General features: G+C 39.5%; 2 protein-coding genes across 2 annotated transcripts in view; one reads left to right on the plus strand and one right to left on the minus strand.

The window, feature by feature from the left end:
* On the plus strand, positions 1–5,978 carry LOC134076407 (cytosolic sulfotransferase 3-like). Its single transcript, XM_062531451.1, has 8 exons — positions 1–330; positions 1,256–1,394; positions 1,982–2,110; positions 2,340–2,440; positions 2,716–2,842; positions 3,016–3,113; positions 4,166–4,340; positions 4,431–5,978. The coding sequence occupies exons 2-8, from the start codon at positions 1,256–1,258 to the stop codon at positions 4,541–4,543; spliced, it is 882 nt and encodes a 293-aa protein (XP_062387435.1). The 5' UTR covers positions 1–330; the 3' UTR covers positions 4,544–5,978.
* Positions 5,334–18,007, minus strand: part of LOC134076404 (protein SSUH2 homolog) — a 17,960-nt gene continuing 5,286 nt past the window's right edge. Inside the window, exons 2-10 of the mRNA XM_062531448.1 lie at positions 9,952–10,081; positions 9,723–9,783; positions 9,140–9,261; positions 8,934–8,996; positions 7,735–7,817; positions 7,452–7,544; positions 6,571–6,676; positions 6,339–6,446; positions 5,334–6,234 (exon numbers count right to left, since the gene is read on the minus strand). Coding sequence (XP_062387432.1) covers positions 6,094–6,234; positions 6,339–6,446; positions 6,571–6,676; positions 7,452–7,544; positions 7,735–7,817; positions 8,934–8,996; positions 9,140–9,261; positions 9,723–9,783; positions 9,952–10,081 — 907 coding nt within the window. The 3' untranslated portion in view covers positions 5,334–6,093. The remainder of the gene's footprint in view (positions 6,235–6,338; positions 6,447–6,570; positions 6,677–7,451; positions 7,545–7,734; positions 7,818–8,933; positions 8,997–9,139; positions 9,262–9,722; positions 9,784–9,951; positions 10,082–18,007) is intronic.

Consider the following 18,007-nt stretch of genomic DNA (forward strand, 5'->3'; position numbering starts at 1 on the left):
GAAGAAGGGATAAATTCTAAATAAAAAAAATATTGTATTTTTCAATAGGATCATATTTACAAAGATGGTTAAGATAGGCATTTGAACATCAGTGTGATGAGGAGATTTGAGGAAAAAGGGAATTTCTATTGCAGAATTCTTATATGCTAAGTTGAAACAAAGTGACCAAAGGGGAGGGGGCAGCCAAGGCCAGAATCAACACACTTATGTAACCATACACCGTGCAGAGACAGAGAGAAATGTAAGGTGTCAAGTGTAGGCAAGTCTAGGTGGTGCAAACGTGAATAGATTGTTCCATGCTATAGGCTGTCAACGGAGCGACTGCAGGAGGTAAGAGCCAAAGTTTTGTGATTGCTCGTTGAGGTTTTGAAAGCAGCCAATGTGTGAGTGTGAAGGTCTATACAACCCACAATTCGGCAATAAGATTCGGCATTAGTTTGATGTGAAAGGAAGAACTGCTGACATATGTTCCTATGTTGTCAGTGGAAAAGCCAAAACAGTCTAAACGCAATGCAAAATATCCTGCAATTGAAAGCCGAAATAATCTTGCTGATAAAACCAACTCCTCAAAAGTAGCAACTCTCAAGAGAAATGTTGCAGCTGGCTTGTCGCTCTTCCCAAAATTCCTGACAGAACACAACATAGCCTAAAGCCTAAATCAAATGACTACTGCTGAGGAGTAGGGAGTTAACAATTTAACAAATGGGATGGTATGTTTATTTATGTTTCTATTTAAACAATAATGTTACATTGCTATTGCTTTTCCAGTTTTCATGTGTTGTCTCATGCCCACCCCCAAGTGATAGACTAAGTTCAGTTAGTAGTCGTTAATAACTTTACGCGATGGGGTTTTGGATAGATAATTTATTCTTTGTAGCAATGTTTAAGTTCAGTTGTATTAACTAGTTACCCTAGTTCAACATAAAAATAGCACTGATCAAATGCTACAGGGGGCAATCGGCGGAGAAAGAAGGCAGTGCGTAATTTTTCAAATGCTGTAAGATTAAAAAGTGACGGTGTATAAATGGCAAATTAGCAGTTTACAACTCATATAGGCTAAATCCGTCGAAACGTCAGGTGTGTGGTAATGGTACCATAGGTTTCTTCACTTAACTGAGCGGAGGGGGCGGCATGTCCCTCAGAGGCGATAGTAGCCTACAGTATGATGACGGTCTGCTGCATTAGTTGGAAAAGCTGAACAAAATAATATACAGTATATCTATAAATCTTATAATGTTTTCATCTGATCACCCAGATGGAACCAGAGGGGAGACCCAAGCTCTTTGACTTTGAAGGAATATCGATGATAAACTACTTCACAGATAACTGGGAGAAAGTTCAAAACTTTCGTGCTCGGCCGGACGATATCATCATCGCTACATATCCCAAGGCAGGTGCGTATCTGCATCCTTTATAGCTTTTATCTTTATATGTGTATGGGGGGTTTCTTTGACAACAAACGAAAATGTAAAATATTATTGCGCCACAAAGTCACTAGTATTCTACATGCCTTTGATCTTAAAATCAAAGAAAAGCCACACCAGTCATACAGGTTGCAGTCATCTTGCATGCGCAACAATCGTGTTTCATTGGCTTCCAAGTTAAATCTGCTTGTTCTGCAGGTCATTAACCCATTCTCTAGGCTACCACAGGCTATCTTTGTCGGTTAATTTTTGATCAGCTACGATGAAATAAAATCTGACAGTTCCAGCCTTATCATAAATCTGTGTTTGGTTTACCAGTTACGTAATTACATCATCATGCGCATTTTACATGACTATTTAGAATAGAGAGATAAGGATAGAAAGGTTTGGTGGAGGAGTCGTTGATGGTTTTTAACATGTAAACAGTAGGCTACATGTATACAGTACAGTAGTTAAAATAAGCCATGGGATACCTTATTATGTGTATATCTGACTATGTTATATTATACCTATAATATGTTCCATTGACAAGCAAATAAAATGCCATTTATCTACAGGCACAACATGGGTGTCCTGTATCCTCGATTTGCTGTACTTTGGCAAAAACATGCCAGAGAGACAGACCACTCTGCCTATCTATGAGAGAGTACCATTCTTGGAGATTGCTGTTCCTCAAATAGATAAAGGTGCTGACACACACACACACACACACACACGCACACGCACGCACACGCACACACACACACACACACACACACACACACCAGAGAACATGTTTGAAATGGGACTTGCCATATATTGCAAACGCAATTTTTCTATGTTGGTCTGGAGAAAGCACTTACTCCAAAGTATTCCCAAACGTCACTAAATCCCATGCACTTACATGCTAAATATGCATGTTCCCTTCCCATATAGGAACAGAGTTGGCTGATAAGCTATCTACTTCTCCTCGGCTTATTAAAACACACCTTCCTGTCCAGCTGGTTCCCAAAGGATTCTGGGAGCAGAACTGCAGGGTACAGTATGGATATGATTTGCAATGCTTTGTCAAGCACTTGACACACTGACTGTCCCAAAAGCATGAAACATGAATGGGTTAGCAAAGACTGTTACTGTTCATTCATGCATTAATTCATTCGTTCATTCTTTCTTTCATCCGTTCATTCATTCATTCATTCGTTCATTCATTCATTCGTTCCTTCGTTCATTTATGCATTTGTGTGTCGTCTCAGTGGTCTGCGGTGGTTGTGAGAGATGAGTCTATGCGTTTTCCTACCCTCACTCTTCTCAGATGGTGTACGTGGGCCGTAATGCTAAAGACAACGCCGTCTCCTACTTCCACTTTGATCGCATGAACATGGTGCAGCCAGAGCCTGGAGACTGGAACAGCTACATTGAGAAATTCATGGAGGGGAAAAGTAAGTTGAGACTTAAAATCATGGGCTAGAGTGGACAAATAGATGAGTGCACTATATAATCACTTAATCCACTTACCACCAACTAAATCAAACTCTCGAACCAATGATTTGGCACCCTCACGAGCAGTGCAAATGAGAGTGTGTGAACTCTAAACCTCTCTCTGTGCTATCAGCTGTGTTTGGGCCCTGGTATGACCATGTGACTGGCTGGTGGGAGAAGAAGCAAACCTACTCCAATATGCATTACATGTTCTATGAAGATCTAATTGAGGTATGTGTAAGTTCTGACAGGTATACCTGATATATAAATGAAAAATGAATGATCAGAAACAGCAACACTGAAAAGAAATCAGGGGATTATGATGATGGTGTTTGAGAGTGTTATGGGTATTGTCATCTGTAAATGAACCTCAGATACATGAAAGTGTGTGTGTGTATGTGTGTGTGGTCATAATGTTGGACAGCACCAGAGGGGTATTTCACAAAAGCAGAATTAAGTAATCCAAGATAAGAGGTAAAACGAGGCTTGACCTTGTGTTGTGTTGAGCTAGGATGACTAGACATTTCATTAATGCCGGAGTGACTAGGTCAAGCCATGTGTAAGTGTTTCCGTATTCATGGGTTTCATTAGTTCCCTTTCCACAGGTGTATTAATTAAGCACCATGTTGTTTTATACACTTGTGGAAAGGCACCTGATGAAGCCCACGAATACAGCGAGGCGTGATGGTGGACCAGCTGAATGCTTACGCATCTAGGCCCACAACGTTATTAAGAAACATATCTATCACTGTATGACTTCACATTGTCTTTATAGCTGAATTCATTGAAAACACCTTTGAAAAAATGCCCTCTATTTCCAATCAACTACTGCAGGCAATTCATCAAATGTCTTATCAACACAAGAAGCAAGCAACAACTTTGTTACAGTATGATTATAAAATAGGCTATCAAAATAAAAAAGTATATCCTTCTGGAATTATGTAGATTATTTATTATTAAGCAAATAAATATAGCCAAGCAAATAGTATACATAAGCTATGAAATGAATTTCATAAAAATCACAAAGGATGTCTGATCACAGTGACAGCTGGCTGAACCAACCAAATGGCTGTTAACCTGGTCGGGTCCAGGCTAGCTGCACAGAATAATAATTCCCATGGAAACGTATTTAACCAAGTCAAGGCTGAATTCAGCCAGGATAACCAAACAGTCGCAACTTAATCCCTTTTCTAGGTTTTGTGAAATACCTCTCCGGATGCGCAGCATGTCTGTACGGTAATTGTATGACTGTGTGTATGTGTGTGTGTGTGTGTGTTCATTAGGACACTGGTCGTGAGATAGAGCGCCTCTGCTCCTTCTTGGGTTTGTCCGCCACAATAGAGGAGAGAGAGAGCATCAGGGGAGGAGTGCAGTTTGACGCCATGAAGGCGAACCCCATGGCCAACTACTCCACCATCCCCGTGATGGACTTTAAAATATCGCCCTTCATGCGCAAAGGTCAGTGAAAAAAGGGCACGCTGATAGATATTGCGAAACACTTCAATCCGCACTTCCTCATTCCTCTGTTCTGTTTAACATCATCTGCAGGGAAGGTTGGTGACTGGAAGAACCATTTCACTGTGGCTCAGAACGAGAAGTTTGACGAGCACTACGAGCAAAGGATGGAGAACAGCTCGTTGGTATTCCGCACACAAATCTAACGTCAGGAAAGAAGGGCACTCGGAGGACAGTTCAATCAGTCTCAAAAGTCCGCTGTTCTGTCTGTAATGAAATGTCGTTTAATCCAATAATATCCTGCAGATCTTTGTGTGCCTCGGTGTACGTCCAGTTAATTCACCCGGCTCAGTTACTGAGACTGCAGAAACAGGCTAAAGCAGTGTGAGTTTCTATAGAGCTCATGGTCATAAGGGATCAAAGTGCCAAGAGTCCTCTCAGAATCAGTCATCCCTCAAAGGAAATGAGCAGAATATTTTTTTATTTTTATAAAAATATTTTTTACTAACAATATAGCAACAGAGTATATTTTTTTGCTATGGAATTCTAACCTACTGTAGTATGGCATGTTAACATCAACAGTAATAGTCTTATTCGTAAATGAAGGATCACATACTATATGACAGATATACTATTCCAGTGGTCATTTTAGTCTTGATTGTACAATACTATCCAACAATCATTATACAGTATATATATATATAATTCAGATCTTTCTTCATTTTATTCATTACACTAATCCTGCTGCTGACTGAGACAATATGTATTTTCCAAAACTGCAATGCAGTGCTAATTGGTTGACAATGCCTCTTAGACTTCCAACACTCAGGACCATTTTTTGGATAATGTATTATGAACAGCTACTTTATTATGAATGAAATTACATTTATTTTAAAGCCAGTACTATTGCTTTGTCTTGCTATGTATGTTCACTTAGTCTTGAAGACCCACATAATAGAAACAAGATTACATTTAGTGTAAATCATGCATAGCAAATTATCATAAACAATATTACAAACTTTATTGTAGAACAAACACACAATTAAGTTCATTAGCCTTTTTGTACAAAACGGTTATAAAAATGTAAGTAACTTTGGTCTGAGCAAACAACTTCAGGAAAGTGGTGTCATAAACAATTACAGACATTAAAATCAATACCTCACCAAGACATTCTGGGATTGTCTCCTCACTGTTGTGCAAAACTCCAAACTGACTTTTTGTATGAAGCAAAAAAAGATCAGTCAGCCAAAACAGATGAGCTCTCTTCCTTCACTGAAGTAGTACTGTACTGTACTGTACTACTGTAAGTGACCAGTTTTCTGGTTACTTGCGGTAGGCCTACATTATACCTGACAATAAATGTGGAATGCACTGACAAGCAAATCTAAATAGGTAGCTAATGCTGATAAGAACAAACAGAACTCCCATTCACAGAATATATTGGATATCTCTGGCATTCTCTGTGAAGTGAGACTCATCGACATAACAACATACATGACTGTGACATTAAAAAAACAGTTGTGAATACTTTTAGCAGTATTATCCGTGAATCATTCAGCAGATGATAATCATGTCTATGCTTTTTAACATCTGTGCACTGTATTTGTTTCATATGAACAGAAATAAACAAATGTCATGTAAGACGTCTGTGTGCATTCACATTACATTATAAGCACAGAGATTCTCTTACAGACAGTACATGGAGGTAGTGCCCTCAGCTGGAATAAAAGTGAACTGCAATCTTCTTGGCAGGCAGTTACATCACAGAGCAGCAGCACTGAGCAGGGTAGTCATCAGAGCTCACTTTGAATTCATTCCCAAACACAAAATAAACGTAATTAGATCCCTTCCACATGTAGCTGACTCGAGTGATGGGGATCAGCTCGATGGTCTGGCGCTGAAACAACACACGTGGAATAAAAAATCAGTTGAAGATAAACAGCATTCAAAACTGGTATGTGTGACCCTGGTGAGTCACACTCACACATTCTGTATACTGACCTGCTGCAGGATGCGTGAGGTCTGGGAGTAGTTGGCCGTGTGCTCTCTCACTAGTCTCTCTGATGCTCCAACCACAGCAAGATCAGGAAAGCCCCTCACAGGATATACCTAACCACACACACACACACACACACAAACACACACACAGATTAGAGAACTCTGAGAGTACACACAACATGAGCAAATCTACGCAAATGTTGAACGAAAAGAGAGAAAGTATCTTTCGTTTTACCAGGTATTGGGAATCCTTGTACATCTCCTTTCCTGACACTTTACTAAGATTGTCCACCTTCAGACCACTGGCCTGCTCCACCACATAGACGTCAGTGTGGTTAGTCCTGCAAAACAAGCATCCATGACACCAGACGCATTACATTTAGTCTTATTTTTTTGCCTTCTGTTTGGCCTTTATTGTGATAGGATAGTCAAGAGGTACACAGGAAGCAAGTGGGAGAGAGACGTGGGGTGGGCTCGGGAAATGACCGCAGGTTGGATTCGAACCTGGGTCCCTGTGGGCACTCAGACCCGTATAGGGTTCAAGCGCTGTAGCCTGTTGCGCCACAGCGCCCCTGTATTACATTTATTGACCCTTTTAAGGCATCATTGTATCTGTAAAGAAAAGTTTGGGGGATGACTGGGAGAGGGGGGACGGCTTTTATCCTTTAATTTGACAGTATAAGTATAGTATAGTATAGTATCCTGTGAGGGAAACTCGGTCTCTTAGTGAAACACACACAGCACACAGTGAGGTGAAGCACACACTAACCCGGGGCAGTGAGCTGCCTGCTCAACAGCAGCGCTCAGGGAGCAGTGAGGGGTTAGGTGCCTTGCTCAAGGGCACTTCAGCCTTGGATGTGGGCGTGAGAGCGGTGCTCAACCACTCCCTCCGCCCACATTTTTCCTACTGGTCAGGGAACACACCAGCAACCCTTCGGTTACCAGCTCAAAGCCCTAACCAGTAGGCTCCAGGACAATGGAGAGAAGTGAGTGGGAGAGAGAGATGGGGTGGGATGGGGACATGACCTGTGGTTCTGAATATGGTACAAGCTCTCTAACCAGTTGCACCACAGCACCCCCCCCCCCATGTCTGGGAATGATGACATGATGCCTCACCATTTGACCTTCAGGTTGATGAACATCAGGATCTGTCTCCTGCCATGGCACGTAGTACAGTCGCGAGAGCCTTGACCACGGCAGTGACTGCAGCTGTGGACACACAAGGGAACACATGCGGGTAAACACAAAATCATTCCATCATCCGACTAAAAGTCTGGACATAAGTATTGTAAAAAAAGAGCATGGTCTTTATGGGGAAGTGCTCTATATTCCATATCCTGTCATCAGTTCTGTCTCGTAATCTTGAAATCGTGTCAGAGGGTGAAACTACTGATTTTACTTGTCTCTTCCTCTTCCGTTGCAGTGCGAGCAGCGATCATCTCCATGGCGAAATCCAGAGCCATTGCACACCCAGCAAACTTTCTGTTGGGAAAGAAACAGCAAAATATGAGGGTGTAAATGTTATCCCAGAGAGCTTTTAACCAGATTATTTTGGTTTATGTTAGTTCACTTAGGGTGGAATTCTCCCCTGCGCGTAAGGGTGCGTAAGTCCAAAAAAACCCGCAACTACGCGCATTTCCCTCTAAGTGAATTCTGCCATCCACTTAAATCGGTAATTTACGTGTGGTAGAGAGAGTTGCGCCTTTTAGGTGAAGCAACCCCAAAATCTGGGCATCATAATCCCATAGCATACTTCGTTCGAATCTGTCAGTTTCTTTCCAACTTCACCGAAGTCATCCATACATTTGCACAGACGTCTGTACTATTGTGGAGCAGCATAGTTTATTCTCTCGTCTTTTGATTAGTTTGTAATGGAGATTGAACTCGTTATGCCAGTCTCTCTACTGTGTTCGAGGCTGCAGATCTCAGTCTACAGAATTCTTAGCATAGATGCATTGATATTATTCAAGGCAGCTGCCAGCCAAACCTTTTTGTCAACCGTGAGTTTTTTAATTATGAATCTACACACCTCAAGCACGTCTTGACTCTTTATAAACAAACGTCAAAGTAAAAGTGAAATTCCGTGAAGTCATTTCTTTGTTAAGCTATGTGATGACACACCATTTTACTGTAGGCCGTTCTTTATACAGTTTGCTTAGGTTTTCAAAATCAAAGACTGGTGGTTGGTGTTCTTTCTGGATTGAAATGGCATTCAGAAGGTCAATGAGAAAGTCCACGTTCCACGTTTTCCTATCAACCTAAATTAAGGAGGTGGTAGATCAGTCTGCTTCTTTTTTTAAATAAATCACGCCTCTTTCATAAGGCCGCCTTGATTTGGAACTTGCGCTATGTGGGTGTTTTCAGAAGCTGGGACGGCAGAATGCGAGTAAAACAGAGGCGCGCAACAGAAACGCGTAAATAAAAGCTTACGTGCGATTTACACGCTAACGGGAGAATCCCCCCGCCCCCCCCCCCCCTTAAAGCGGTCCTTTTGTTAGACATATGCAGTGTGTCAAATGTCTGTGTCAATTGTCAGTGTTAAATGACAAGTGGTAAGTGTTGTGTGCAGAGCCAGAAGGTAGGAAGGTAGATACTCACGTTGCCAGCTCCAGCACAGTCTTTGCATGGGATTCTGCCCATCCCAACGCATGTATAGCAATTCTGCTCAGGGCAGAGAGAGAGAGAGACAAGCAGTTCATTTCATACAGACATTCATATGCCATTTGAAAAAGACAATTAAAGAGAGGGAGGGAGAGAGAGAGAGAGAGAGAGAAAGAAAGAAACAGGAGAGACAAAGAATATACCTTCACAGATGAAGTGTAGGGTACTCTGGTATTTTGGGTATGATCCTTGAAGAAAGCTGGAGCCTGGGCGGGGACGTCCCAAGGACCTGGAACTGCTTGCGTGAAGGCATCCACCGGTTGCCCTAACACATGTATACAAACACACACACAATAAAAACAATTCTCATGTCATTAGCAGTTAATCATTGACATGATGTGTCAAATTATTTCTGGGATCTGGCACTCAAAGAATAGACACTGTGCTTTAAAAAGCAAGACACATATCAGTTCCAAAGCAGAATATTGGTTGTGTTGATGTGTTGTTGTGGTTAGACCTAATAAATAATAAACTCTAAAACGTTTATGATACCATTACAACTCTCAACACCTTGAATAGTCATGCACTTATGTGTGCAGTATCTCATTATGATCTTTTGCAGGAAATTATTTTCCTTCTGTAGAAAATTATTATATGTAAAACTGAAAATGCAAAAATGCACTGAAAATGTCTAACCATACGAAACGAGAAAAAGTTTCAGAAAATGTGTGTGAGCAGTTGTAAAAAATGTCAACAATGTGACTGATCATGGCTTTGGACTTTTACCGTGGTAGGGCTCCTGGCTCCATTCAGTAGATCTTGACTCACTGAAGGTCTCCAAGCGATACTGAAAAGACACACATAACAATAGGTATAAGGATTGATTGTTGTTTGCTTTTACATGTATGTTTGCACATTGTGAGAGAGAGAGAGAGAGAGAGAGAGAGAGTGTGTGTATGTGTGAGTGAGAGAGAGGGAGAGAGAGAGAAAGAAAGAAAGAGAGTGCACCCTTTACCCTGTAGGTGTTGAAAGCCTCCATTCTGGTAATGACTCCGTCTTTGGCTGGGGCAGAGCTGTAGCAACACTTGCTGGAGGCGAACATAATGAAGGCGTCTTTGGCCGTTTCCTCAGTGATGGATGGAATGCTGAATGAGAAGAATGCAGCCATACGGTTAAGTAGAACTCCTCAATTTTCAACATTCTGGCTAATGTAAACAACACACTTGATTGGTACCATTCAGCAAATGCAACAAATATTCAGCAGGGCTGCGGAATTCTCGGGTTTGGAACAGCCCAATTTTTCAATGGTGTTTAAGTCTGGAGACTCTATTTCAAGCATACCATCTTGTTTTTTTCCCAAAGTAGATCTGGCATAGATTCAAAAAATGGGGGCTTCCTGGACTCAAAAGTTTGCTTTGTGTGAGGAAAGATGGGATACTGAATGCCAAAATTTCCAAAAACCAAAGAAACTCCAGGGCACTCTCAGTGGAAAAAGCTAAAAAGCCTTTATTGTTTTGGCTGGGTCATATTAACCTTCTAAAAACTGACGCGTTTCGGCTACATGCCTTCTTCCGGGAGTTAGGCTTTTTAACTTTTTCAACTGAGAGTCAACTGAGTCCTTGGAGTTTCTTTGGTTTTTAGTTCAGGCATAGCTTGGACGTAGGGCTTGGAGCTTATCATCTTGTTGTAGGATGAACCCCTGACTAATTAGGCACATACCAGAGGTTACTGCACAGCACTGCAGAATGCTGTGATAGCCATTTTGGTTCAGAATGCCTATCACTGTAAAAGTCACCGACCCTGGATCCAGCTAAACAGCCCCAGGCCATCACGCTTTCTCCTCAGTGTTTGACAGTTGATGTCACACACTGAGGAACCATCCTTTCACCTGCTCTATGGCAACCAAAAGTCCTGCATGATGAACCGGAGATTTCATTTTTGATCTCCAGATTCGCTTACTACAACCACTAAGCTGTCCTTGAAGTTATTGTTCTGTGAGCCACAAATCGTGCAAGCTGTTGAACCTCAGAACTTGTTTCCACTTGTTTTCTGATTTTGATGTGGCTTTGGGTCAGCCAGACCTCTTCCTGTAAGAATTTCCCCATGTTTTAGAGTACCTTTTGATGGTGAAGGAAACTGCTCTAATTCTTCTGTACATTGTTTTTCAGTTTTGGGTAACTTTATCTTTTTCCAACCTTGGCAGTTCGGCACTTACTGTACCTTTGTACCAATTGAAACTCTTCATTGGACAGCTTGAATTTGGAATTGAATTTTGAATATGGAAATATTGGGGTGTTCTAAAACTTTTTACCAGTAATAAGTATACGGGTAATTCTTCAACTACGGGACGTTTTGAAGACTTTTTTTCAGAAAATTCAACATATTTCAATTACATTTTTTTTTTCATAGTTCAATTACCTGCTCTATCTAGAAACATGCCCTAATAGTGGTCATACTGATTTTACTTAAATAATATATGTTTTTGCCATTTAATTCCAAATGTTTAACTGTCATTTCCATCATACAACAAAGCGTGTTTTCATGCAAAAATACCATAACATCTACTGTTCCAAATGTATTTTATTAAATATTACACACATATCTGCCCAAATATTAAATTGATTAATTTTGCAGAAATGCATGATGTATTATTTTTATATGATTATCTTGATATGTACTATGATGGTCATTTCCGCCACACACAAGTCATTTCCAAGCGTGGTGGAGATGACATAATGACAATACATAGCCAAATTTAACATTTAAAAGCATCACAATTTAAAAAAAATATGTCCTTACCACATGTTATGTCATTATGTTTCCGTCTGCTATATTTGTTTTTTACTATGAAGCAAATAAACTGCGTTTTAGCGTGGGCAATGTCATTTCCACCTCAACCAAAAAGTGGTGGAAATGACTGTGACGGAAATGACATTTTGCCCCTTTTCATCTAAAATCTCATGATATCTAGCCTTTTGATGCAAGTTGTTAGACTTAGCATTATATATACAAAAAAACACACAATATGGCCTTGAGCTTTTCCAGCTGCTTTTGACATCCACATGAAATATGAGCCGAGTGGAAATGACGCCAATAAAAATATTTTCATTTTCACTCATCTTTACCTGGATCTTTCTCCCTTGTATTAATATCTATGGAAGTCACCCTTTGTCCACCCATAAAACCCTCTGTGGAGTATCTATTACTGTAGTTATTAGGTATACAAACCTAAAATCATGATCTCAAGATTCTATTTTGTGCAGTGTGGTGGAAATGACAGTGAAACCATGGGACAGGGCTTCATCTTATGAAAAATATAAGAAAATGTGAATAAATATTGCAATATATAATATGTATGATTGAAATAGACTGTATTTCATAATTTGGACTTGAATTCTACATTATTTCACAATTTGATTTAGAGTTAAGAGAGGTTGAATACCCAAAGTCTGGCCTTGGGACAGGGGGAAAACAGTCAAAATGATGCATAAAAGACCTCATATTACTTAAAATAAGAATAATTGAGCCATGGTTATTTTTTTATAAGTTGCTCTTAGGGTGTAGTAAGTTTGACAAAAAGAAAAAAGAAAAAATATGTTTTAGTTTTTTTTATTTCATCCTGGGACATGAAAAGTCCCGTAGTTGAAGAATTACCCATACATGCAATGCACACCAATGGCTGTACAAGGAGAGATTTAACGAAACGAGAATGTTTCCCTTAACTGGCCCTTGTCCCACAGATCAATATATCATTAAACATGACTCACAGCTTAAACATATACTCAAATGGCAACTTAACTGTCAACAGTTTCCAGTCCAACACTTCACCACAAAAAAACAGAAAAAACCACCTTGAAGATAGGGCTGCACGATTTGCGGGAAAATATCCAACTGCAATTTTTCTGACCGATATTGCGATTTGAATGTCAATTCCAAATGTCTCTTTAAGTCGTACCGCTTCTGACTGGGGTTTTGTGTTTCTTGCATGCTGTGCATGCTCACCAATCAGGATGACATGAATATAAAAATCATATATCTGACCAGATATATCTTATATAACTGACCACGATTATTTGTAGCTTTTGCGATTAGGTAATTGCGTTGGTTCATATAGCGATTGGCGACTGCGATAATTGTGCAGCCCTACTTGAAAACCGCACTAGCATGATAACACTTGACAGGATGTTTTACGGAGAAGCATCTTCCTCCACACAGCAGTAAAAACAAATGAATTCTTCATGAAAGAGTAAGTTTCCCTGAGCTTCTGTAAATACTCAAGAGACCTTCTGCAACAGATTGAAGAACAGACTAAAGAGTATTTATATAATACTCATTGTTTATCATTAGTATCATTATTAACCATTATATTCATGCTCCTATCTGCCATTGAGGACACCAAGGTTATATGTATATTTTTCCCACAGGTTTTTCTTCAGAGTGTTCTATTTATATACTGTAACAGATGCCTAAACTAATTATCTAATGCACAATTGTCTCACAGCTCACATAAACTTCAATACCCACAAACCCAAAGTCCAACATAAACAAACTAGGTTATCTGATTATTTCTGCCTGATATGTCTATTCAACTCTGAAAATGAGTGACAGGCTAAAACAAACAAAACTAGTTTGTTTAGCTAACATAAGTGGAGCCAAAGAGAGAAGGAAAGAAACTAAAATGGCCTAAAAGTAGCCTACAGATACAGTAGGGTTGCTGCCAAGAATGAGAAGCTAACATATAGACTTATGCTGAAATTCAATAAAGCTAACAGCTACAGTAACCTACATACAGTAGATACTTTATTCATCCCCAAAGGGTCAATAGCCAATTATACATTGACTTTTGTTATTTTGGATGAGACTATGATTACTGGATTAAACAGGTGCATCTCAAAACATTTGAATATAATGGAAAAGTTCATTTTCTCCTGCAATTTATTTAAAAAAGTGAAACTATCATATAAGATACAATACACATGGGGTGCCTCTCAACATCCCTCCTCAATCCTCGATCCTCCAGGCTCGTTCCCACTGATCTAACTAACAATAAATAGACTGTCCCACTGATGCCGCCCCATCATTCTTTATGAGGACGAGGACGAGGCTCGAGGAAGGAAGGGAGGATGTATAAAAGACAAATGAGAGGCACCCATAAAGTTAAATATATCATATATAATAATATATAGGCTAATATAATATATAATATCTCGATGATTTTAATCTCGATGATTACGGTTTACAGCTCAAGAATCCAGAATATAAAAATTTTAGAACAACACATTTTATTACAGAAATGTCGGCCTGAGATCAGCTCTAATCAGCTAATTAAATCAAAACATGACAATGGTTTCCTGAGTCTTTAATCTCTCAGTCCGGGCAGGATAATGGGCTTTTCCACAATATTATAATTTTTTTAGATGCACCTGTATTGTTCATAAACATGACCCTCAACATAACCTTTTGTCAAATATTACCAATTATGGATGAGTTATTCAGTCTTTTGTGGTTTCAACAGGGCAGACAGGAAAGAGAAAAGTAACGGCCCTACTACTTGAGGGACAGAAGTGACCCAGATCAAATAACTCCCAATTAAAATTGGCACCAGCCACCACCAGCCAAATCCTAGTAAAATATGAAAGCGGATGGTAGATTTTGGACACAACATAATAGCTGCTGAATGCTGATTAATTGTCTGTAAGTAGCTGTTTTTTTCACACACACACACACACACACACACACACACACACACACACACACACACACACACACACACACATGCGTGCATACACATATGCGCGCGCACACACACACACACACACACACAGAAATATTATAAGCCACTGATCACTAAACAATTAAGCCAGTCTGGCGGAACATAACTTCCTTTGATAAAGAGCCAAGATACAGTATTCCAGAGCAGCTCAAACAGTGGAGTGGGCCATGACACTATGAGCGGATGAGAGGCAGGACTGAGAATGAGAGGTGGAGCATGTTTTAGAACAGGGAATCTAAGCTGTAGGCAGGAAGTCAAGTCAGGGTCTAGCAAGGAGAGGTCCAGAGGGAGAAGCTGGAATGTGTGTGTGTGTGTGTGTGTGTGTGTGTGTGTGTGTGTGTGTGTGTGTGTGTGTGTGTGTGTGTGTGTGTGTGTGTGTTGCTCCCCTGGGATAAACCAGAAACACACAAAACACATGCTGTAATAGATCAGTAGATCCAGTGGGATGTTGTTCATCAAAGCAGAAAGGATCTTGAATAAAAAACGAAGAAGGGATAAATTCTAAATAATATTTTTCAATAGGATCATATTTACAAAGATGGTTAAAGGAGTCATAGAACGCATTTTTTGACCATTACAAGTTGATCTTTGAGCCTAAATAATGTCATATGTAAATTTGTGGGGCTGAAAACGCCCCAGGAGCACTGCTAGATCGCCTAATACAAGGTCATAAATAAGCCTTGCAATGAAACAGTTTGTTTTTCCCGCCCACTCAGCAAGTTCATGAATATTCAAATGAGATGCGCGCTGATTGGTCTATTGGCCGATATGTCCTGAAAGTTGATTGGCTCAATCCACCGGTCTGAAGCTAGAGCAAAGTGAAACTAGAAATGCAATTCCCAAGGAATTACACGAGGGGATGCAATCTGTTGGGTAGACTTTTATTTTGACACACAGGAAACACTTCAATAGGATGTGTAGTTCAGGGAGAGCCATTGTATGCTTTGTATGCAGATTGTATGGCAAACATTCTAAAGTGGAACTCTGTTCTAGAATCTTTGATTAAAAGTGACAGTTGGATTCACAGGGCAGTGTTCTAACTAGACTGGGAACTGAGAGTTCTGGCCCATTATGACATCACATTCTCCATTAAAGTCTATGGGGGAAAAATACACTTTTAATAACAAATATCTCAAAAAGTATAAACTTCTCAAAAATGTCAAATAGATTGTCTAGTAGATATTTGGAAGATCTACGGAACGGTGTTTCAACCAAGATTGTACGTTAAGCGGTTCGGGCTGAATAGCGCGCACAAAAAGGTAAAAAGAATAATAATAATTACTAGAAATGCAATTCCAAGGAATTACCAGTGCATGAAAATGCAAAAATAGATAGATAATGTAGATATGGTTACTAAGGTGTAGCTAGGGTAAACATGGTGGTTGCATAGTTTACAGAGTGTTGATAGTGTGAAGGTAGACAGTTTAAAGATGAAACATTCCAGTTCTAACTTAACTAATGATTTATATTCATGTTAAAATGTTGATTAGCTAACTTAGCTAATGATTTCTAGCAGTTACGTTAAAAATGCTAATTATGCTAGCAATGCTAACTTTACTAACAATGCTAACCAGGTTGATTAGCTAACTTAACCGATGATTTCTAGCAGTAATGCTAAAAATGCTAACTATGCTAACAATGCTACATTTGCTAACAATGCTAACCAGGTTGATTAGCTAACTTAGGTGATGATTTTTTGCAGTTATGCTAAAAAATGCTAACTATGCTAACAATGCTAACTATGCTAAAAATGCTAACCAGGTTGATTAGCTAACTTAGCTAATCATTTCTAGCAGTTATGCTAAAAATGCTAACTATGCTAACAATGCTAACTATGCTAACCATGCTAACTAGCTAACTTGCTAGTGAGGACTTTTATTTTGAAACATTTGTTGCTAGGGTATCCATGGTGGCCACTATCAGGAAACAAGAAGTTACTGCAGCATAATGATGTTGGTTGCTATGGAAACGGTCATAAACGCTTAATTTTAATGGTTGCTATGTTGGTTGCTAGGTACATGGAGGTTTCATGTAGTTGACCGGAGGCATGGCTGATGATAACTGGGAGTGGGAATGGTTGAACAGTTAAATAGATTAGTAGTTTCAATGGTTAAATGATTTAATAGTGTATTATTGCAGTGAGGACTTTTATTTTGAAACAGTTGTGGACAGAGGAAACAGTTTAACAGGTATGTGTAGTCTTCATAGAGAATGTATGCTTAAAGCCTGAGAGAGAGAGAGAGCTGCTGCAGCTGGCCTGGCCACCTGGCAGAAGATTCTAATTGCCCTATTATGATGTCATAATCACAATGTTAAGTCTATGGGGAAATTGTCATTTTAATTGATTAATAGTTAAAAAAGTATAAAAGTTACAAAGTTGAAAAATACGAAAAATGCAGCGCAATTTGAATGAAGTTTCTACGTTAAACGGTTGAAGCTCCATTAAGTGCGTTAGAAGAAGAAGAATAATAACTAGAAATGCAATTCCAAGGAATTACCAGTGCATGAAAATGCAAAAATAGATAGATAATGTAGATATGGTTACTAAGGTGTAGCTAGGGTAAACATGGTGGTTGCATAGTTTACAGAGAGTTGATAGTGAGAAGGTAGACAGTTTAAAGATGAAACATTCCAGTTCTAACTTAACCCTCTAACCGCCCGTTTTTTTTTGGATTTTTGCATAAAAAATTCAAAAGGCCATGGCTTGAAAGTGGTCAGAGATAAAGTCCTACTGTAAATGTGAAAATCATTGAGTATGAACTAAAGTTTATGAAGGGAGTAAATTTACTCATCTAATTTGCATATTATGACGTCACAGGATGGCAATAGCGTCAAATTATGCACATTTCAGTAAATACTGATTGTTGAACACATTTGAGCAGTTTTACTTTGATTTTTGTAATTTCTCTGACATAACAAACAAACAGGACCACAGCCACATGTAAACCAACAATAGTAAACTATTAGTATCACCACAATCCCTATGTTACTATATAATAAAGTAGCCTGGTCAAATCAGTTCCTATCGCGGATGACTTTGTAGTTCTTCAGAGCCCTATTTTTACTAGACCTGCTGTCTGTACCATGACAATTACAGACACTATCATCATGATTATCACTGGCAACAAGCACACCATGCTTATTTGAACCCTTTGGTCAACATTGCTGCAGGTAAACATTGACGTACACACGCAAAGACCCACCTCCATTCACAGACGCATCTTGACTGTCACTGCCAATGAACGACCGATCATAATCTCCAAAAGGCAGATATTCTCCTTCAGAATCAAAGTAGGTG

Source organism: Sardina pilchardus, chromosome 3 (assembly GCF_963854185.1).
Source record: "Sardina pilchardus chromosome 3, fSarPil1.1, whole genome shotgun sequence".
Lineage (NCBI taxonomy): Eukaryota > Metazoa > Chordata > Actinopteri > Clupeiformes > Clupeidae > Sardina > Sardina pilchardus.